Source organism: Hippocampus zosterae, chromosome 12, assembly GCF_025434085.1.
Source record: "Hippocampus zosterae strain Florida chromosome 12, ASM2543408v3, whole genome shotgun sequence".
Classification (NCBI taxonomy): Eukaryota; Metazoa; Chordata; class Actinopteri; order Syngnathiformes; family Syngnathidae; genus Hippocampus; species Hippocampus zosterae.
In genome coordinates, this window is record NC_067462.1 from 7,759,323 (window position 1) to 7,782,776 (window position 23,454).

Genomic DNA, 23,454 nt, shown 5'->3' on the forward strand with positions numbered 1-23,454 from the left:
GTTGCATGAAATTACCGGTATCCAATTGTACTTCATTTGTCCCCAAATTATTTGTTAATTACAAGTCTGTGCAAGTCTAAGAAAATGCCAAAAGAAAGAAAACTCAATTGATTTGCATGTGTGTTCTCGCAAATTCCAGATAGATGCATTTTAAATTGAGTTATGACTTTAACATGTCTATAGGTGTGAATAGAAGTGTGAATGGTTATGACTGTGTGCTGCTCGTGGCTGGCGATCAGTGTACTATGTGTACAGAAAAAGGCCTCGCTTGGCAACGCTTCATAATCCAGTTGCATTTAACATGTTCATTTTTTTCTCACTTAAATTACAATTTACTGTCTTAATGGTGGTTGTTGGAACCTGTAATGTAACGACGAGTCATTTATGTGCAGTGGGCCAATGTTTAAGCCTTGACAGAGGTTTGCCCTTTAAGTGCTTTCTTCTGAAACACTGGCTTTGCGTGCCTCGCTCTTTCATCCACAACCACAGGCAATGTGTGTTATCCGCTTGTAAACTGGCCTCGATTCAAGGGTGGGAGTAGAAATCAGACTTTTAGGTCTGTGTAATGAAATGCTGAAATCCGTAATACAGGCATCAAATTATAATGCAAACAGTCGGATACAAACACTGAATCAGGAGGGTTTGACTTGGCCAGAGGTGATGTAAAAATGTCACATTAGGCTCTGCGGTATTGTTATTGTTCATCGAAAGAGGCGGGCTTACTCCAAGGGACAATAATGTCATTAGAAAGGAGGACGGCAATGATTGTTTCATGGTCCTCAACCGGTAATCTCATTTGATTGTGTGTCACACACTCATTCATCCATGGAGAGAAAAATTAGGAGGAAACATATCAAAGCCGTGAGTGGCTGTCCACTTTTCTCAAGAGTCAACCATACTTCAGTATTAGGTCTCGACTTACCGACATCCACACGACTAAAATCTAATTTGTTGCACAACTGTGCTTCCACCACAGTTACCACCAAAAACTTATTTGAGCCGCCATTGTGTTTGACATCCATCAAAAAAATCGATCATAAATCAACTCCCATTTTATTATTGATGCCATTGACTGTTTTTATGCTGTTATTGTTTATGTCCCTTCTCAAATTTGTTCTGTGGTCCGAGGTTTCGAGTGACCTGCTGCCTCTTCCAGCTGTCGGGGGCCACCGTTCACTGCGCGCCAGCAACAAAGCGGTCAACAAGCGGTCACGTTCATTCAGACACAGTGCAAAATCTTGGCCTACTGACGAAAAACACCTCATCAGAACAAAACTTTCTGACTCAAAAAGGAAAGTCATCTCTCTCTTTATCGACGGTGTTGAGTCCGCAGAAGCAGACCACGCAACCCACTCACAGGAAACAGATTGCGTCTCAAAGTGCATCTTTATTTCAAGCCTCTCTCTACTTGCAAACTCCATCATTGATTATCATCAATCTACTGATGACTGTCAGAAAGGTATTAATAGCATTGCCCATGAGAGTTGATCATGAAATACTCCATGTCCTTTCCTCTCCCTGTTGTTGTTGCCCAGGTTTGACTCACATCCACAATAGTTTTGTTGGCGTCTGCCATGACGGTGTGTGTGACGGTGAGTCAGCAAGAGCAGCGGTGAAGCAGCTCAATAGAATTCAGCCATCACTCATTCTATTATTCATCCACGCCTGCGTTTTGGAATGTTTCCAGGATGTCTACTAACGGCATCTCACAGCTTCTTCATGTGTACATGATAAATATTTCTATATTCTTAAGAGGTAGGAACTACAGTACTTACATTGATCCTGTGGACGCGCTTCACTTCAAGCCACAGGGTGGGGCTCTCTGCACACTACATCTGTCTCCAATGGAGCCTACCATGAGTGAGGTAGGGGGATGGGATTGTATAGGGAGGGGGACCCCCCCCCCCCATTGTGTAGTGGCCTGTCGACAAAACTGAAGCCAGGTGTTATGTACTCCTCGGGTCAATGGTCGTCATGCATTTCCTGCAGTGTTTGTCCTCATTAGTGGTAAGCATACACCCTGAACTGGTCGCCAGTCGATTGCAGAAAGCATATGGACAAAGAAGGCAGCATAGCGGATGACGATGATGATCAAAAGTAATCCAGTAAGAGACCTTACCTGTGACCATTTTCAAAGGCTGCGTTTGAATACCATCATGATGATGATGTCATAACTACGCGTGTCCTATGACTGACATCAAATGATTTCAGCAACGTCCACATGATGTAATTTAGGATTTCCTTCTAGGGAAAATGTCCATTGTTTTGTTAATGAGAGGTGGACTGAGGAAAGTTCACCTGTCTCGGGCAAGCTAATGCTATCAGGCACCGGATCATTAGCTTAACAACTTAATTGATTGCGTAAGTAATTTTTGAATGTTTTAACAGGACAAAACAACAACAAATAAGTAGGGTCTATTTTTCTTGATTCAACATTTGTGGATTACTATGACCTGGATGACTGAAAATCTACCCCAGCGTCGTCGAGGGCCGCTTGCATGCATGCTGTCGTTGTCTCCTTCCTCCAACGCACCTGCTTCAAATGATCAGGATCATTATCAGCCGTCCGAAGTTCTCAGATGATCATTTGAATCAACGAGGGGAACATCGAAAACATGTTGGAAAGTGGCCCTCGAGGACCAGAGTTTGAGACCCCAGATCTACATGGACATGCCGTAATTTCCAGACTTGCGGGTTTTGTTTTGTTGTTTTTAGCATGCTTTAAACCCTGCGGTGATGTGGTTAATAAATCATTTAAAAAAATCTTAATTATCAATTATAGCTTATTGAGATTTTATGTATGAGTACACCAGTTTTTGCAGTGTTAGCGTTACTAACTTGTATGACCAATAGGGAACAACTTCAGGATCACCATGGATACCGGAGCTCTCTCCCTTCCACTCTTCCTGTGAGTGGATGTTAAGGAAGAAAGGGTTGTCAGGAAGACAAACTCTTTGGGAGTTAGACCGCGGCTCCAAACAGGTGGGCGTCAAGGGATACTGTTGCACGCTTGAAGGTGCTGTCGCCATGCATATGTAACCATGGGCGCGTCCGCGGGCCTCCGGGGGCGGCCCCCGGGCATGTTCTATGCCTCCATTCAGATGAAATTCCAACATTTCCGCTTCTTCCACTGGGAAATGCTGCTGTTTTGCTATTCATGCCACAGCTGTTATGAAAGCAAGTCTCACCACATGACGAGATATCACCACGCTGGAGGAAATCCACTTGAATGTGATATATTATGCAAATGCTTCAACGAGTTCCAGATTGCGTTTTCGAACCCTTTTTGGTTCCTGAGTTTTAGTTTGGGAACGGCCGATGATATTCTGTTCAACTAGCGTTCATCCATGACTACGATGGACATTTTTCTGTCGGTATTAATTGTTTTTACATCTGGATTCTGGTACATACACATGAAATATTATTTCCTCTCGAAGAAAAGAACCACGCAGCCGGAATGCATGAATCACGGAAGCAGGAATAATGGATGATACTGGCAAGTAGACAAGGCCAGCATGAAGGGATAGATGGTCAGACATATGTTCGCTATAATCCCGCTGCAGAGGATTATGTCGATGGAAAAAGACACCCGAATGACTTTATCCTCTCATTTGTAATTCCATGTTAATAATTCTACGGTCACACAGGCTGAAAAGTCCAAACATTTTCAGTCAGGCATGTTTTTTGTTACAAAAACACTTTCCATAGAGACAGAGATTTCAAAGAATGAACCCCAGAGGACTGGGTGAGTGATGCCTATATGTCTTATAATAAGTCTCATGTGTGAAGGAAACCAAACCAACCAATACACAAGACAGATGCACAGTACTGAGAGCTGTTCCGAATTTGATAATATTCTTCAATTACAATTAAAAAGGATGAAACACCTTTCTCCGTATGATGTAGCACAGTTCTCCACTATCGGCAAAAGCAATCAAACCCAAATCACACAAAAGTCTCCAAGGGCTTCACATGGCCGTAATCAACAAACCATAGTAGTGATGATCTGATGCGGTCAATCAAATTTTATTTCTGAATGGCAAATGTATCTGTAAATAATGTATGGTTTGGGGTTTCTATTGTAGAAAAAGCATGTTTCTACATTCATCATTTTTGCTTCGTCGTTGAGGCGGCCCGGTAGTTGAGTGGTGAACGCGTCGACCTCACATTGCAGAGGTTTGATACCAGCGCCGGTCTTCCTGCATGTTCTCCCCGTGCCTGCGTGGATTTTCTCCGGGTAATCCGGTTTCCTCCCACATTCCAAAAAGCATGCATGGCAGGCTCATTGAACACTCTAAATTGTCCCTACGTGTGAGTGTGAGCGTGGGTGGTTGTTCGTCTGCGTCTGTGTGCCCTGCGATTGGCTGGCAACCAGTTCAGGGTGTCCCCCGCCAACTGCCCCGAAAACAGGTGAGCTAGGCTGTAGCACTCCCCGGGACCCTTGTGAGGATAAAGCAGATAAGAAAATGCATGGATGTATTTACTCTTTGGTTTTTAACTTTTCATTTTACAATCCTCTTATCTATTCGATCTTTGTTTGAAATTGATAATCGTGTTATGATCTATTTTTTTATTTTCTTTTTTTATCATTCAAATCAGTTCATATGTGTTTGTTAAGAGTCACTGATGGCATAGTGGGTACGCTTGCTGGACTTGTGTGCGGACAGCGTGAGATCGGTTCCCACTTAGTGAGGGTGTGGATGTGGGTGTGAATTATAGTTTGTCTTTACATGTGGCTTGTGAGTGACGGGCGACCAGTTCAGGGCATAGTCTACCTTTTGCCTGACGTTAGCTGGGATAGGCTCCAAGAACTCCCCGCGACCCTGTTCACGATAAACGGTGTTCAAACAGAAAGGATGTGTTCATTAATGTTTTTGTGCATTTTATCTTTACAGTCATATTCAACCTTTTATTAACTTTTATTTATTTAGGGTTTGCTTTGTGTACCTTATACCACTACTTTTATGAGAATTAAATCTTTTTATTATCTATTTTGTCCATTGAATTGACAATGAGCCTTTAGTACTACTGTATTACGTGTTGTGTTATTCTTTTTCTTTTTGTTTTTGAATATTTCGATTCGATAGACAGATAGACAGACAGACGCTTGGACATTGAGCGTTCGACTGACGCTTGCTGTGACGCGCCACGAGTCACAGTCCGCTCTTCTGGAGTCGTGACCGCCCCCCACTCCGTACGTTTGTGTGACGTAAGGACCCGCCCCCATCTGCCCTCCACGGTAACCACACGGAGCTGCATCATGATCCTCCTCATCATCTTCCTCCTCCTCATCGGCGGCAACGGCGAAACGCAGACTGCACTTCACAGCCGGGTGTCGTCACGCGACTTAAGCCTGTTATGGACAACCGCGCGGGCCTCTGAGCTTCCAGGCAGGCACCATGCCCACTGTGCTGTGCGGTGGCAGGGGGAAACTTTCCTTTGGCTTTTTGCTGCACCGATGCTTGTTCTCTCAGGTGAGGAAGAGGATTACCTCGGACAAACCCAGTTGTATGTGTGTGTGCGTGCGCGCGCATTTTTATCAGGGGTTTGCACGTTCGTGTACAACTTCCACTTTTTAACATGGCCACGTGGATTGTTGTTCTAATGCTTTATTGCCAATGTTCCACTGGTATTCTCATTCAATTCAGGGGAGAATCCACAAATGGTTGATGTGAGAAATTACCCCCAAAAAATAAAACAAAACCTCAAACTAACTCCTGAAAGATTAATTAGACATATTCATTTCGAACAAATACATTATTTAGCATGAAAAAAAATACCTGCATAGTAAATCATGTTATTAAATGTATTTGGAATTTGGTAAGCTACTTGTCTACCTGGTCCTAAATTGTAATGTTAAACCAAGTTAAATGCAGATCTGATCCTGATTGCACTTGGAGTGGCAGTAGACGCTACAATCCAATGAACATGTTTGAACGCTACATAATCAGATTTTTTAAACAATATTAACAAATATATTTTGGTAATATTCCAGGGATTCTAATTAAATTGTGGTTGCTATGCATGTATGAACTCTATTATCTTTTAAAAACCTAATTTAAAAAAATTGAAAATGTATTGATTAAAAGCGGCGCACCACTGGTTAGCATGCCCGCCTCAGAGTATAGAAATTCTGGGTTTGAATGCGGGTTTCGGCCTTCAGGTGCGGAGTTTGCATGTTCTCGCCGTGCTTGTGTAGGTTTTCTCGGGGTACTTTGGTTTCCTCTCATATTCCAAAAACATGCATGGCAGGTTACCTGAACATTTTATTGTCCCTGCTCCAGCATGATTTTATTTGGGGTTTTTTCTGTAAAACCGTGTGAAACCGACTTGCATGGGGAACCCACCCCCCCACCCCAAACTTCAGTCCGCGTTATTATTATTCGTCAACATTTTATTCTTTTTCTTCGTATGAAACCTGCTTTATTTCATTGTACCCTTAGTGGATGCTATGTGTTAAATGAGCAATCTGCCCCCAGCAGATAAATATGTTTTGATGTGAACTATCCATCAAATTGCAGATATTTGAAGAATGTTAGCCTGTTGAAAAATCTTGCTTTGTGCTGCTAGTTGCAGGTGTTTGGTATTTTTTTTTTTCTTCGTAGGGTTGTGGTTGACTCCGTCGTCCCTCGTGGCTTGATTTGTTCATCAGGGTATTGCACCACAAGTTTACATGTTGGGATGTTAGTGCAGGCCCCTCTGTGTTATTGAGCCTGATAATTTTAACCCCAAGAATTATTCTTTTTTTTCCGCCTGACCTCATCCAGCAGCGATGAACGCTTTTGCAAACACTTGCGGCGTTTTCCCCTCCGTGGGCTTCCAGTCTAGCCAAGTGATAGTGACCTTTGTGAGTCATGAATGAAGGAGGGGAGACTGGCGCATTCATACATGCACGAACACAGCCGTATGTGTGTGCGGGTATTGCACAGATGGCACCCGGCGGCAAATTAAATCACGATGAAGCTCTACGTGTTGTTTTCAAACATACATCTCCCCGTTTACTATGACAGTTATTGATTGTGAAAGGGGAACTGTGTGGGAATAATAGTATTGGATTTCTCATTTGAGTTAGTTTTAATTTTTTATTTTATTTTTTTTAATTTGGTTCGTTTCAATTCTTTTTTTTAGAGCTGTTATGTTTTAATTAGGGGTGCACCGATCAAATGGCCGGAGCAAAATCAGCTACGATTTCCCTAATTTTGGTGGATTGGTGATCGGCCGATCCCTGAAAATAAAAGCGATCTTGTGCACCGAGCTCATCTCTGTCAGCAGAGGTCTGAAAAAGTCGGCCGCTGTTCTCTTCCATTGTGAGATGACTGATCGAACTACCGTACTTCATATTCAATTAAAACAACATTTTAATTAAAAAGACCTCAAAACAATGCCACTTGTTTTTGGGCAAAAGGTGGACGATCAGAAAGTCTTCAGTCACATACCTTCAGAAGCATGTATGTAAGAATGTGAGAAACTGGCCTCGAGAAAAGCCACACAAGCAGGGGGGTGGGGGGCATACTTGATATGCATATTCAGGACTTGTTTGACAGGCCTACGGTGCACCTTGGTAGCTTGACCACACAACCGTGCGCACAGAGATGAACTGAGGTCTTCACTCTCATGTTGTTCTGTGCACGTGAATGGCGAGCAGCGAAAAGGCGGGTAACATGCGGTGAAGGTAACGAGTATCGGTGCGGAAAGCAAAAGATATTTTGCAACGCTCGCACACTCCGCTTCCTCCCGCTCATCCGTAGCTGTGATTTCAACCATTGCAGTATGACTCAGTGACTTCTCACAATGACTAATGTCTTCTCTTGTCATCATTCACTTGCACATTTGCAACTAACGGAGTACGGGTGTGACTTTTAAGCAGCTTACTGTAGATACATTGGTTTGCATAGAGTGCAGTGAGTTTTGTTACGGTGCGTGTGCACCATCACTTACTGTTAATGATGACTTTCAACTGTCCACTGCTCTTCTCATCATGCTCTATTATGACTCTTGTGTGTAGGTAATAAGAGGCCAACACAGCTGTGCCAAAGACATTTGGGGGGTAAGGACCTACTTTTGATAGTATCGCACATTTACACTTTTTCCAGTCATACTAATGGCTTGTTTTGTTTGACTTTTGAGGCACATTTCTCCAGAAAATCTTGGTTGGACTAATCGGAAACAAACGTGTTTTCATAAGGAGTCCTGATATTTCCGTATGTTCAAGATAATTTGTGATCCAACAGGACATGACTCAGTCGTGGCCATCCCAACAGGCCTTAGCAGGTGACCAGGGAATCCTCTTCAACCCTACGGTAGGTTTTATGTCGGTTGATTATTCACTTGCGTTTCTTTGCAATGTCATTTGCATCGTCATATTTCGGATTTCCCTTCTCTTGAAAGGATGGAACGCAGCCAACAACAGAACAGAGGCAAGGTATCCGTTCCGGTGTCGGAATTTACATATGTTTGAAGCATCTCGTCATGACTTCATACGCCCTGTCCATGTCTCCTTACCAAAGGTCGGGGGGATGCTCAGCCACGAATGACCCATCATCCCCATGTGGCGCCTCACAAGTCGTAAGTGGAACACGAGGAAACATCAATCACAGCAGCTTCGTAAACCTCAAAGGCGCTGTGACACAAAGACAAATGTCGGCGTGGAACTCGGGGGTCAGCAACCTTTTTGAAACTGAGAGCGATGAATGCAAAGGGGGCACCAGTTTGAGACGCGCTTCTGAAAACACAAATTTGCTCAAATCACTTTTAACTTGACTCGTTACTATTCATAATATTCATCTATGTGAAGCCCCTGAGCACGTGCTTACATTATTTCTCACAACAATGATCGACGAGAACAGCAGGACGCAGATAAATATTTTAAAACTTTTTGTTGTGATGAATCTCTCCAAGTGTTTCTACATTTTCAAATGGTCACTTCTACAACATTCCTAGGAATTCACAATGCCCCATCACTGACGAGCTAATTTTAAAACAGGCCCACGGGCTACTCATGTGGTCTTTGGAAGTGACCTGGCACGTGTGGGAGTCATCTTGGCGAAACAAGTATTGTATATTTTAGACAGTTCGAGGAGTAGAATGCATTTTTAATTACTTTATTTCATTCATTTTTTTATTTGGTTTAGTGTATGCATGTTTAAACAAATCATATATAGTACTATATTTTGAACATTTTGATAATTATTAAACAAATTAGAAAATGTTAAACCATTAAAAAAACAAGACATCAGGATGGGATGTGGTCATGTGTGACCATTATTTTTCAACTTAATACATTGTGTGATATAAAATAGTAAAGCTAAATAATATTAAACACAGGATGTGGCGATAATTGTATATGTTATATGATATTGGTAATAACGTATGTTCTAGTGTTAAATATTCATTAAAGAAATCAGGATGATCTTCAAATTTTGATCTAGTTTAATGAATTACAAAAATTAAAACCACTCAAATGTAACACATTAATCCAAATCATCTTTATCTTTAAGTCGGGAACCTGCCTCACGTCGTGAGTGTCCCCCTAGCAACACAGCAACAAGCAACTATAAAAGAAAGAACATTGTGGAAATCACATGAGAGTCATTAAGCAATGTCAGGACCCGATTAGTGCGGCAGTACCGAACAATGACAGCTATGCAAATGATGCGGAGAGTCATCAAGTGAAATAAAGTAAACATACTGTTAAAAGAAAAGAAATCTCTGGCAGTGAAAACAGAATTTTTGTTACTGCCTTGGTGCTCTTATTAGATTGTGCACTTAGTGTTGTGGGCTGGTTAATGTGTTAAATCGGGGTGGGTTATTGAAAAGAGATAGTTGTCACTAAGTTAGCAATAAAAGTCCTCTGTTCTAATATTTTTCTTTTTTTTTTACCCTTTTTCTAGGATGCTTGTTGACGATTTAAGATTAAGCAGTGATGAGGATGACGTACAAAAGGTGCTTGGTATTCATTGCCTATACATTGAAATATAAGCGGTAGCGCATGCGTTGACAATTGACATTGCAATCGACAATAGACCAAACAAGCTAGTACACACACACATAATGTTCGGCAAAAATATGTATTCAATTATAAACATGTTTATAATTTGCTGCTATGATAAGGATCAGTCATTTCTGTTTTTTTTTTTTTTTTGCTTTGTGCCCCTAAAGGCAACTCATGAATCAGCTTCCTGGGAGGGACACAGGTATTCACACAACACAACACTTGTCTTCTGACATCGATTGCATGTGCCCTACTGCAATGTCTAAATGAAAAGTGGTGCCCTTAGACCGCCTCCTTAAATTATGCTTTGTTTTTGTTTTTTATCCACAGGTACTTCAGAAATCCACTTTTGGCTCATTTTCAATGTTCATATCTGTGTGGACTCATAAAAGGAGCACTTTTCTAAACCTTCCTTCTGTTGGTGTGTGTGTGTGCTGACTGACAGACGGTCACGCAAAAATGGCAGGAGGACGAGACATTCCAGCTCAGACTCCTTGCAATCCCACTCTACCGTGGAGTCGGTCAGCGGCAGCCTTCATTCCCGGAGCTCCAGTCCAGCTGCTTGGCCCGCAGACGCACAGTCCCCATGTAGCAGCAACAAGGAGGTAAGAGCACAGGGTAGCAGCTAGCTCCTTTCCTTCAGTCTCTACCAGTCTTTTCTTTTTCTGTCTACCATCCGTTGTCTTGATCATGTGGGAGCGGTGGCCTGGAGGCACTTGTGACGGCAGGTGTGGGATTGACGGAGGAAGTAAGAATGCAAGTGTGAGTTTTGATAAAGAAAGAAAAAAAAGGCGGAGGAAGTAGCACGGGGGCTGTGTAGTTTAGCGGTAGCTTTGGGAATTAGTGCCTGGGTGTCATGTCAACAGGCTCAGTCTTACGAAACAAAAGCCCTCAGGAAGGGAAGTCGTGTTGACATCAGACAGAACAACAGCACACACTTAGGATGAGACAGCCATCCATATCCTAAAGCGCTTGACCTCATTTGTGGGTAGCCTATCCCAGCTGATTTTGGGAAAGAGTCAGCATACACACTGGAGCGATGGCCAGTCAGGGCCGAACTCGGATAATCAAAAATACAACAGAAGTGGAACACAAGCGCCTTCCAGGTGGCAATGTTTCCCAGTGTAAGTACAGCTAGCCCAGTCAATTATCCCATCTGAATTAAGGAAGACCAAATACATACTACCGGTATATCCCAGGACCGGTTGCCCTTTAGCGATCCCAAGGGATTCACTGCATGTGAACAACTACACTACTATTGTCCCTTTTACCATTGTAACAATAATATCAGTGCCTAACCAAGTGAAGGTCTATGTCACAGTTGCCCTGAATGAAAAGTATTTGTAAATACCAAAACCATTTAAAAAATATTTTTTGCTGGATTTTACCCAGCTCACTTTTGGTTGATAGACGGGATTGCCAATTGCAAAGCACATACAGGCAAACGACCACTAGCACTCACATCCACACGCATGGACAATTGAAAATCTTAATAAACTAACTCAATTAATTTAACATGCTTGTTCCTTCCAATTTCATGGCACTCATTCTCACGAGGGTCAATGGGTGAGCTGCAGCATATCCCAGATGGTTTTGGGCAAGAAGTGGGATACTGGTTGCCAGCCAGTAGCGGATTTATACAAACAACACAACAATTATGTTTCAGGTCTGTAGTCAAAAAGAAAACTATTTAAAAGAGTGATGGGTCGCAGATTTGCTTTTTTGCGGTCTGGATTCATATTTCCGTTTAGGACCGTCTTTTTTTTTAAATGGCAAACGGAGCTGGATCCTTCCAGTTCTGAAGGCTGCATGGTTACATTGTTAGTGTTGATGTGTTAAGCATGGTATAGGGGGAATCCTGTGGAGAGTGGTGGTCTGCTTTGAGATGTTTGGTATGTGGGGGGGCAGGGGGGGGGAGGACGAAGGGGCAACCTGCTCCTCTTTCATGAAAGCAAGGCCCTGTAGATGTCCCAGCATGCAACACATTGGGCCTCTATGGCAAAAATGGGGAGTGGAGTTTATGTGAGTCTGTGGGTGCGTGGAGCAAGGGGGTTGTGGGGGGGGGGGGGGGGTAGACCATGTGGTTTTCATTTACGCCGAGTGTCTCCGAAAGGACGAGACGAGGGTTGGAGCTCTTCAGGCAGCAAGTCCGGAATTACAGGTACGAAAGAGGTAGGAAGGGCCAGAAGAAAAGAAAAGGGGAGGAGAGTCGAGACGGTACAAGCGATGTAGTGTCTTCCCTGGAAAGAGGTCGAGGGATGTGGCGGGGAAGAGGGGGCTCGCTGTTTAACTTCAGGAGTGGAAGTTTAATATTAGCGCTGCTGCTCCACTGCCAGAGGGAAGGGAGAAGCCGAGAGAAGGCGTGAGACTGAGCGAGACGGGGAGCAGGGGGGACGTTTGCTCCGCAGCTGTAAGTATTTTTCCGAAAAAATTTTCCTTGACCGTATTCACTCGCATGCTTGCCATGTCACTCATTTGCAAACATGGAGTTATTTGACAGCAGTGGACGAGTTGTGTAGCTGGCAGCCCATATATGAAGTTGAGGAAAAGCAGTGAGAACATTTCGTTGTTGTGTTACGGTGTCACGGTTAGCACTCTGAACTCTGATTTCAGTGATCCAAATTCATCTCTCTGCGGAACTTAGATGGTGTTTATTGGGAACTTCCTTTGAGTTCTGTGAAGTACCAATGTGTCTATCTGTGGAATAAAAAGTTTTAAAGATGGAAGGAAAATATATGTCTTGAGCTTGTCACTAAAAACCTCAGTTCAGTGAGCGCCAACGGTTTTTCCCATAAACTGTTTTATTCAACCTACCTCATGCAACATCATTGTGCGAATACTTTAAAGGGTTAAATTCTTTTTCGACTTGTTTGACAGCTTAAAAATGATTTTTAAAAGTGGGATGTGAGGAATATCAAAATGACTATTTTACTTTTTCTCTAAATTGCTCATAGGTTTAAATGGGAATGCTTGTCTAAATGTGCCATGCGATTGAGTGGCGACGAGTCCGTTGGGATAGACTCAAGCTTACCTGCGACCCTCACGATGACAAGCGCCAGAGATAATGCTTAGATGGATTCGAGTTAAAATCAGAATCAGAATCATCTTTATTGGCCAAGTATGTAGAACACACAAGGAATTTGTCTCCGGTATAAAATGTTACTTTTGTGACTTTGTCCTGGCAAACCTTAGTGGTTTTATGATGGTGACAAGTATAGAATATTTTCTTTATTTCCTATGAGACTAATAGTAAAAAATCCTGGCGCAAACAACCTTAGAGGTGATGTGTTTATGTGTTGCTTTATGTGAACAAATATTCACTGCGGTGCTGGTAATAGGCAGCCAGCCGGTATGGAATGTACTACCGCTGTGCAGATTTGTTTGAAGTGTATTCTTTCTTCAACATTGTTAAATAAAACATTGACAGTATGCATTTGATTTTGTCGAGACTGGATCCAGTTCAGCTTTTATTTGCAATTGTTCATTATTTAGGTTCCAATTATTTAGGTTCTACTCTGATGTTGCATTTTCTTCGATGGTTTCTGCAGACTGATCCCTCCACAACTGCCCAGTGGCAATTGGATAAGTGGCTGAGGAAGTCCCACAAAAAGGCAGCTCATAGTGACAATTATCCCACCCGTAGCATTCCTGGAAACTCACCCTCTCCGCACACACTCCAAGCGCCGTCTCCGGCAAGATGTTGGGACAGCAATCAGGAATACAGCCCTAGCCAGAGGCCCATTCCCAGCCCGCAGTTGAGCTACAGGCCTGACAGCCCCTTGCTGAGTCTTGATTACAGCTTCTGTCCGAGTCCGCTCCCCAGCACCTGCCCAAGTCCGAGCAATAGCAGGTACAGTCCCATAGTGAGTCCAGTTCCAAGTGCATTTCCAAGTCCATGCGGGAGTCCGACAGCGCAGCATAGCCCAAACCCAAATCAGAGAGGTCCTCAATTAAGTCCCACTTTATCTCCTTTGGGAGGTTACCACTACCCTGAGCTTCAAAGCGATCTGTACCCAGCACCACCTCCCCACAGGACAAAAGTTAGGTCAAAGATTGGCCCATTGTCTAACTCTGACGCCAAAACCAAGCACACAAATAGCACAGAGCTTCTCCCTCATCAGCACAGGCCCAAGGCGAGGTCCACAGAATACAGAGACCACAGACAAAACAAATCCAAAGCCGTTTTAAACTGCAGTGATAGTCACAGACCACAGAAGCAGTCCCATTCAATTACTAAAAAGTCAGCCAATCACACATCACAATACGAGGAGATCCACAGGAGCCGACCCAGCCGCAGCTCTGACCACAGGACTAGACCTCCGGTTCAACACCATCTTCCAACTGGCCGTGAAATCAGCGCCGGTCCAGGTCCGACCTCTAAAGCTGCCGGTAATAATCACTCCAGACCAGCTCCTAACCTGCAACCGTGGGCCAAGTCGAGTGCTGTTAATGTGAATTCTTGTAAAGCATCACACAAGCAAACCCGGGCCAAGAAACGTGAGGTGGTCTACAGAGACGTTCCTCAGACCAAAGCTGAGGGGAGGAAAGACATAAGGAGAGAGGACAGAAACAAGACAGAGGAAAGAAAGGAAGACAGGAGACTGGCGGAGGAGCAGCTCCTGAGACATCGCTGGATCCAGAGTTCTACAGAAGAGGAGGAAGAGGAGGTGATCATTGTAGAGAAGCAGCGGAGGCGTCCTCGGGAGAAACAACAAATCCGTGAGTGCCAAACAATCCAGTCCAAAGAGCGACACCTTCATCAGGATCAAGCGCAACCCCAAAGAAGAATCGAGAAGCAGACAAAGCAGCGAGGCTCTTCATCTTCACTCAGCCCTCTTGCTCAAGGAGAGTCCCCCTCATCCTTTGCCTCGTCAAATTCCGATTCGGAATATCAGACACAAGTCGCCAAGGTTCCGGCAGACTCCACTTCACTCCATAGACTCCGCAGGAAATGCCAAAACAGCTCCGGTAGACCCTATGCCAGTAAGTCCAGGGAAAAGACCTCCGAGAGCCCAGCCGCGGGGCAGCAGCGTAGGACCAAGCACCGACTCTACACTTTGGTCCCGTTCGGGCGAAGCGAGCAGACCGCAGCTCCTTCTCAACGTGGACTGAGAAACCTGGTGGTGCACATAGACCTCTGTCTCCTCAAGAGGGTACCGGACTCCGCTGTTAATTGTAACTTTAAAGCCACTAACTCTTCCTCCTCCTCCTCCTCTTCTTCTTCGAAGACAAAAGACAGGCAAACCAAGGCTATGAAACATCTGTGTATGGCAGATGCTGTCTCCAAAGACAGCAAAAGAAAACGCAAGGTACCCATTAGCCTTCTTTAATTAAGATCAGGTGCTCCCAAATAATAAGCATTATTTTTTTTTGGTCAATGCAGTTTGAAATGAGCAATTTTGTCAGCATGAAAATGACATTTTAGTTTCCTGAAAATATACTTTTGGGATGAAACTAGATTAGAATGAAGACTTTAAACGTTAATGTTCAGTTATATATAAATACTAACCTATTATGTTGAGATGTAACTTCTGTCACTTTCCATCCGTTATTTCCATTTTCCTCAATTAGCAAACATTCATTTTGTTGCGATGTCTGCTACCTGGCTAAACTAGACTCACTATTGGGAGTACAGCACCACCTGCTGTTTCAGCAGGCACATGACAGCCTATCAAAGCATTTTATTACATAAAGATTTTTAAACGTTAATATAAATATACAATATACACCAATAAATTATTGCGGTGCGATTGAATTGTTAACAAAATACAAAAAGGGAATTCAAATCTTACCAGTGTCGTATTCTTAGCTCGAGTCCATTTCCTCCAGTTGAAGAAAGTAGAGTACCTCCCCCAATACAGTCTGTGTAGGTATGAGGAATTGGAGACTTCCACCTCAGTCCTCAACCATGTTAACATCCTGGAAAGTAACGTTGTGAATGCTATTAAACTCTTCTCATAACGGAAGAGATTAAGGACAACGGTGTACTCCAAAAAGCGCAGTCAAGGCATTCGGATCAGTTGTCCTCAATCCAAAATTGTCACCCAAACTCCGTCTCCCATGCGGCTCTTTACACAGTTGGAGAGCTTATGCTAAAGTTGTAAGTAGCGCTTGAACTCCACGACCCATCAGCATGTGGACGAGTGAAAAAAAAAGTCCGCTCTCGCTGATCCTTTTTCTCACCATTAAAATATACTGTCGCCCAATATTGACGTCGACCGTCATTGTAATATTGCGGTGCTGCATGTCCAGCCATTGGGCAGTCTGTGAGCCTACATGAGATAACTGTTTACAGTACTCCATAAAACACCTGCATCGTCCAGAGGAAAAAAAAGTGTGCCGAAACAAAACATTCAAGTAACTCACAGTGGCGCTGCCCAATGGGACAAGTTGAAAGTTACAACAATTCTATGTAGGTATCGAACTGGGTGTGTGTTTGTGCCTAGTTGGAGATTGGCGTCTCTTACAAAGAAAGCAAGAGGAACACGCCACATGCGAAAGATGTTACCGGTCGCACAGAATCGTCATCGCATGTGGCCGAGCGCGGCGTTTCAACTGAGACCGTGCATAATGGGTAAGAGTTGGGATGCATTTTATTTTATTTTTTGCATCTGCATACACTGATCACAACTAGGTGCACCAGTACATCTAACGAGAAGTCAAATAACTAAGCCAAATACTGGAAACATTTCCAATTCCGAGGTTCACATGTTGTTTACGTGCTTGTGGGGCTTTTCTCCAGTCATTCAAACTTCCTCACACATTTTAAATGTTAGCAGGGCCTGGAGGTCCAGACAAATTTCACCGGCCAAAATTATTCATTCATTTTTTCCGAACCGCTTTATCCTCACTAGGGCCGCGAGGGGTGCTGGAGCCTATCCCAGCTGTCTTCGGGCAGTAGGTGGGGGGACACCCTGAACCGGTTGCCCGCCAATCGCAGGGCACACAGAAACAAACAACCATTCGTGCTCACACTCACGCCGAGGGACAATTTGGAGTGTTCAATCAGATTGCCATGCATGGTTTTGGAATGTGGGAGGAAACCGGAGGACCTGGAGAAAACCCACACAAGCACGGGGAGAAAATGCAAACTCCACACAGGAAGGCAGGAGCTGGAATTGAACCCGGTACCTTTGCACTGTGCACTACCGGACCACCCTGGCCAAAATTAGCTCTTTTAAATTCAGCAAAAATCAACAGATTATTTTTTTGGTTTGTTTTTTTGGATTTTTACACAGTACACTTTCCAACATAACACAAAGATAAGAACATTACCCCACCAAAACAAATCTGCAAAAAATGGGCTAATTTTTGGCAATATTTCCCCATAATGTATCTTAAATAATAGTCCATGTCTCGCGAATAAAATCCCTGGTGCCCTTGACAATGTGCGTCTTGTTTGTTGACAGATATTTGGAAGAGTACTTGGACAATAAGCGGCCATTATCTCCCCTGTCGCCACTGTCTGACAGCCCAGAGACCATCGAAGTCACATCCAAAGCAAAAAATGGCGAGGTTTATCACAAGAACAGAGATAAGAACAGATTTTCAGCACTAAAGGTAACACAAAACGATGAACACTGAATAGCGCAGCATTATGTTTTAAATGTTTCCCACGCCATTCATTGCAGCCTTGTCATCGCAGAACCGTTTCTCTTTAATCCTCTTTTTCACTTGCACCCTTAGCCAAAAAAGGAGGTGGATTGTGTAAAAGTGTCCAGAAAACTTTTGTCAGACTCCTGGTCCGCCGCAGGACACCGATCAGCCGTGCCAAATACAGAAACGTGAGCGATCATTATGGAGGACACCACATCATAAGGATTTACGAATTGATCCGCTCTTTCATTTGTGTATGCGTCCCGCCTTTCCAGGCCTCACCACGCCGAGTACTACTTGCACGAAGCCAAAAGGATGAAGCACCGTGCAGATGCCATGGTGAGTTCAGAAGCCTCATAAAACAACACTTTCTCGACTAACTAGTCATTTTGGATCTAGAAGGCAGAGTACACAATACGTAATATAAATGATATGAAGATGTACTGCAAAGGCTTGAAGGAATTTATGAAATACTAAGTAAACAAAATTCAGTCAACAATTGTACCTTTGTTAACTTTGATACAAGGAGAGAAAAAAAAGCTCAAATTTGGCCCAGTGATCGTAATTTACCGTAATGAGAAGTGTAGTAGAATAGGTAATATGCTTTCGTTATGAATAGTTTTTTTTGTTTTGTTTTTTGGGGGGTGAAATTATTTGTTATGGACAATTTTAGAAATCTTTGAATCGCTCGTTACATGTTTTTCGGGAATTTCCAGAATATGGCGACTAGTTGCAATGGTCTTTGCTACTGTTAGCCTCTGTCCCCTCCTTCATGTGTTCCAGGTGGACAAGCTGGGCAAGGCTGTGAATTACGTCGATGCTGCTCTGTCATTCATGGAATGTGGCAAAGCGATGGAGGAAGGCCCACTGGAGGCAAAATCCCCCTATACCATGTACGCGGAGACAGTGGAGCTTATAAGGTGAACTAGAAAATTGCACTTAACACTATTAAAAAAAATATTAAATGCCAAATACAAATTGGATTTTCACGTTGAGGCATTAATATTAGTACGGTAAATTCAGAGTTAAATTGAATTGACTGTGAGTGGCTGGCGACCATTTGCCCACCTCTCGCCCGAATATAGCTGGGACAGGCTGAAGCTCACCAGTGACCCAATTGAGGTTAATTTGTACAATACAGCAAAAGGACATAAAAGCAAATTTAGAGACAGACCACCATTGTCAGTCACATCATCGCTGGAGAGATGTTTAATTTTTTTCAAATTCTCAAGTTATTGGCCTTTTGTCACTAGTGAGGGTCGATTGCAGTCCTGTATTGCTCACTGAGTCCACCCCTTCAGTTTTGAGCCTTCTTTTTAATCCTCCGTGACCACCATATTGCTTGTTTTCAGGAATGGTGAAGTGAGTGAAACATAGTGAAACTATTTGTCTTTCAATTCGTGACACAATTCCCCAAATGAAATTCATTGAAAACAAACAGAGCCGAGCTGCCATTGAGTGGGTTATGAATGTGTTTACAGGTACGCAATGAGGCTAAAAAGCCACTCTGGTCCTGGAGCACGACAAGAAGACAAACAGCTGGCTGTGCTCTGGTGCGAAAGTCTGCTTCTCACCCAAAAAGATCAGTCTCGAAGATCTATTCGGAGTGACTTTCACTTGTCCTTGTACGTTCACAGCTTTCGATGTCTCGCCCTCCTTTACTGGCAGATGTTTCGTTTGAAAAAGGATCATGCACTGAAATACTCCAAAGTACTGCTCGACTACTTTAAGGTAAAGACACTCACAAATACACTCTCCTTCCGAGTCCGGCTTTCATTACCATGGCGGCCACTGGGAAGAGCCAGGGCGTTGCGACTAGGCGAGCTTGTTCTTAAACACCCCACAGTCCCCCTGAAAAAAAATAAAATAAAAATCCTTCAACGACTAAGTTGCTGTCATATTCTCCTTACAGACTTCTCCCAAAGTGCCTCTGATGCCATCTTGCTGGACTGACACCGGAAAGTAGGTGGAGAGCAAGACTAGTGCTACAAGACACCGACTCAACCCGGCATTGAACACTATTGCTTTTGTCGTGCAGGGATACTGGAGGCCCTCCTCCTTCGCTCCTACCCGATGCCACCAAACACATCCAGCGGGGTTCACATGGGGACAGTGCCTCCCCGTCACTTATCAGCATACCTCAACGTATCCACCAGATGGCGGCAAACCACCTCAACATCACCAACAGTGTCCTGTATAGCTACGAGTACTGGGAGGTTGCAGACAACCTGGCTAAGGAGAGTAAAGGTTTGTGTATTGAACGTCATCCATAACGAAGTGTACATAACCAAATCATAAAAATATTAGTAAATCAAAACATTTTACGCATGGGGTGGATTTTGATGTCTTTCATTTATTTTATTTTATGTACTACCGGTAATTGGTTCATTCATCAGAACGGAAATGATTGTAAATAATTTAATGTAAAATGAGAATTCATTATTGTATTTTAAATTTTTGTAATTTAAAATAAATGTATTACAAACACGTTTCATTTTTATTTTATGAAATATTTATCAATGAAAAATAAGATAATAATTGATGATTTCATTGTAAATGTATTGTTTTACATTTATTGTTTATATTAGTAGTACGGGTAGTAGTAGTTGTATACTTAAAATGCCAAGACTAGCCAACTACTCACAACTACTGTATATCGACAACCAAGTCCATCGATGGACATTTTAATCGTCGTGTCATCATTACTGTATTATTTTTGCACTTTTGTTTTCGCTCTCAAAGCTGCCTCGTTCGTCTCCTGTTACTCTTGCTGGCCATCTGTCTGTCTGGGACATGTAACATTGTAACACAATGTCATGTGTGGTTACGCTAACATATTTTAGCGTCTACTATGGATTACTAAACCACCAATCAATCAGTTCATCAGTTCATGAACCAAAATACAGCTACTGTAGGACCATAGTCACATAGAAACATGAAGAGCTCACATGCGTCTCTTTTGCTCTCTCCCTCTCTCTCTCTCTCTAACTTTCTCTAACTTTCTCTAGCTCTCTCTTTCACTCTCTTCCCACATTTGCAATCAAAAGATATTTAGGAAGTTGGAAACAGAAGCACTTACAGCAACAGAAATGTTTGCCACAACCCCTCAATGTAATACATCACAATAAAATTCATAGAACCCAGTCCCTCATTTTGATTTTGCTGATTAATTTCATCTTTTTAAACTAGACTATAATAATTTCAAATGTATTTTACCTCTTCAGTCTCTTAAAATAATCAATAAAAATGTGGCCCATGAACACAAGAGTTTGCCCATCCTTCTTCTAACCACTAGTCCACCATATTACCTGTGTTGAACATGATATATGTTGCAAATATTTGAAAATAACTCTTTTTCTTCACTTTTCAAACAGAGTTCTTCAACTACTTGAATACTCTATCTGGGCCATTGACGCTTCACAGCAGCATCGTTCATGCAGTCCAGTACACCAGGCAAGCTCTTCAGTGGATCCGCATCAGTGCCAAACTGAACTAATGAGGACAAGATGCCCACTGTGTCACCAAGGACAGTGAGGAGAACTGTCTTCCTATCATTTATGGAAACTATAATGCAGAAGTAGAACAAAAGTCTGTGATTATATAAGAGGAGCATGTTGGCTTCCTAGGACCGTTGGTTCCCCACCCTTGAACTAAAGAAATCTGAACTGTGAACATCTCTGCAGAGATAGTATTGAGCATTGTTAGGACTTCTCCACTTCCTTCCTCATTGAGTGAACCTGGAAAGATGTGCATCGTGATCTGAAGCCTCAAATCCTTTGTGACATAAACAGGATCCAGTCACTATAATGTCTACGAATTGTTGCGTGGAGGCCTTTCATATGTGATTGTTTTTCAATATATACAAAACCGTTTCTACAAATTTGCATCGTGGACCAATGAAGATTTAATATCTTTTGTGTATATTTAAATATTTGTTCTAATGTACAATATTTGTTGGACTTGTTTAAGCAAAACAAATACAAAGAAATTAACTGCGGCTCTCTCGCTGCATATATTTATGGTTACTTTTATGCAAAAAAATGAAAAATACGGTTGTCGATATTGTGGGTCATCAAATCGGCATCTTAATATACTTTATATTAACGTATAAACCGTTATGAGAGATCTTTTTTTTATTTCATTTATTTGTTTCATATTTTGTTTTTGTACCTTTTCTTATGAAATGCATCTAACAGTGATGATATCTGTGTTGAATAAACTAAGGCCTTGACTTGTTTTCCTTTCAGTGGCAGCCAACGGTGGGCACAAGTCTCGAAAGCCAAGTCCAAGTCAAGTCTCAAGTCTATTTTAGATTTACCATTCACACTTGTGCGAGTGGTTGAAAAAAATTACTCACACTGGCTCAACTTTTCAGTACAAAATATGAACATAAGAGACAGTCTAGAGTCCCGAGTACCGTTATGTCGAAGCTGAACAGATGAGCTGGGCAAGACTTTCTTTCACATCGGATTTAAAAAGTACTTGACTAATACTGTATATTAGTCATTGTCAACAAATGTCTTGGATTCTTGTTGACAAATATGATTGTTCACAGCAGTGAATGACTTAGTAATTGTAAGTAAGGAAGTGTTTTTGTGCTGACTCTGAGTGAAACTGGAAATGAATGGGGCAGGGCGATCATGATAACTTTGCAGTCTGGACACAGAAGGGTGAACATCTGCCGTAGAGGGAGCATCCAAAAATGTATTAGACCACAAAAGTCATTTAATTTGTTGCTCGGCTATTTAAAAAAAATACACTGCATATAGAGACAAAAAACTGAGTAGCCACTCTTTATTTGATATTCTAAAATATATTTACCTGTATGTATTTTCTCATCCCTGTACATATCAGTCAAGACACCCATTAGCTCCGGGAGAGAGAAAAAATATCCCGAAGTCATGCCAGCCCTAGCTCCACCCTGGTCCTCCTGCGAACAAAACCCATTCTTGATATTTGCATGAGACGGAAACCACAAAAACGAGCGATTTCAACCAGAGTGAAACAACAAGCATATGTAAATTGGCCTGTAATTCGTTGTGTACTTTGACAGAAAAATCCATCACCTTTTAAGCCACCAGATTTTAAATTGTGATTTTAAATATAAGAAACACATCTCTGTGTGCAGTACTGAACTACTGCAAACCAAAATTCAACAAACAGTGACAATACAAAATCTCAAGTGGACATTATTACATAAATGTGGAGGGACGCGCACGTCAGCCTCTCCATCATCTTTAAAAAATGTAGGCGTATGACACTTCAGCATCCATGTCTGCTGCCATGGCAACAGTGAAGAGCCAATGAGGACGCTCACGTGCCATATAGGTCAAAGCGTCCTAATCCTCTGAGTCTGTCAACACGTGCAATGCAGATAGTTCTTCTTTTATCCGTATGTTTATGAATTGTGTACGGTACGTACTATTTGTTCCAGAATGATGTGTAGGTGTCCCATCCGGCCTCTGCGACGCCAGTGGGTTCATTTGAGGACAAAAAAAAATCCCAGACGGTCCCATCGACTGTCTGCAAGCGAAAGAATAGCGTGCAAATATCAGCAACACAGGCTAACTCTCCTGACTTTTTAAACACCACGGTGGGTGTCAACCACTAAGCGTTTGGCCAGTTACCTTTCAAAAGTGACATATTCATAGACACTGCTGTATTGTTCGTATACATTGTTCGTTTCGGGAATAAACCAAGAGTAAAATTAGGTGAATGGGAGACAAGCTAGATCAAGTTAGACCACAGCTAGGCAGAAAAACAGCGACGTTCGGTTGTTTGCCAAAACCTATGCAACAATAAGACACTACAGGCTTCGTTAACTTGCCTCGTGTTTTATTTTGAAAATATACCGGAACTCTGCATTG

General features: G+C 42.6%; 1 protein-coding gene and 1 long non-coding RNA gene across 4 annotated transcripts; one reads left to right on the forward strand and one right to left on the reverse strand.

The window, feature by feature from the left end:
* Nucleotides 1–5,254: 5,254 nt before the first annotated feature.
* On the forward strand, nt 5,255–21,818 carry aff3 (AF4/FMR2 family, member 3). Of its 3 annotated transcripts, none has more exons than XM_052082233.1 (19): nt 5,255–5,474; nt 8,006–8,047; nt 8,232–8,300; nt 8,389–8,422; nt 8,508–8,565; nt 9,891–9,942; nt 10,159–10,193; nt 10,437–10,596; nt 13,540–15,300; nt 16,438–16,565; nt 17,401–17,551; nt 17,678–17,775; nt 17,863–17,926; nt 18,371–18,507; nt 19,069–19,140; nt 19,225–19,318; nt 19,500–19,549; nt 19,626–19,834; nt 20,962–21,818. In XM_052082233.1, the coding sequence occupies exons 1-19, from the start codon at nt 5,400–5,402 to the stop codon at nt 21,081–21,083; spliced, it is 3,411 nt and encodes a 1,136-aa protein (XP_051938193.1). In that variant the 5' UTR covers nt 5,255–5,399; the 3' UTR covers nt 21,084–21,818. The 3 variants fall into 3 exon arrangements, with proteins under 3 accessions (XP_051938193.1, XP_051938195.1, XP_051938194.1); XM_052082235.1 differs by having other exon boundaries at nt 5,440–5,474; nt 8,389–8,417; XM_052082234.1 differs by lacking the exon at nt 5,255–5,474 and having other exon boundaries at nt 7,902–8,047; nt 8,389–8,417.
* LOC127611647 (uncharacterized) lies at nt 15,302–23,445 on the reverse strand. The gene is made up of 4 exons (XR_007965403.1): nt 23,010–23,445; nt 22,409–22,517; nt 15,784–15,910; nt 15,302–15,659 (listed from the first exon to the last, which is right to left on the reverse strand). It is a non-coding gene; the product is annotated as an uncharacterized LOC127611647 (long non-coding RNA).
* Nucleotides 23,446–23,454: the final 9 nt, after the last annotated feature.

Excerpts from the sequence above, each read along its gene's own strand:
- aff3 (XM_052082233.1), top strand. The coding sequence starts at position 5,400 with ATGCCCACTGTGCTGTGCGGTGGCAGGGGGAAACTTTCCTTTGGCTTT. Across the intron at positions 10,597-13,539 it reads CATGTAGCAGCAACAAGGAG|ACTGATCCCTCCACAACTGC; the intron begins GTAAGAGCACAG and ends TGGTTTCTGCAG. Across the intron at positions 15,301-16,437 it reads ACAGCAAAAGAAAACGCAAG|TTGGAGATTGGCGTCTCTTA; the intron begins GTACCCATTAGC and ends GTTTGTGCCTAG.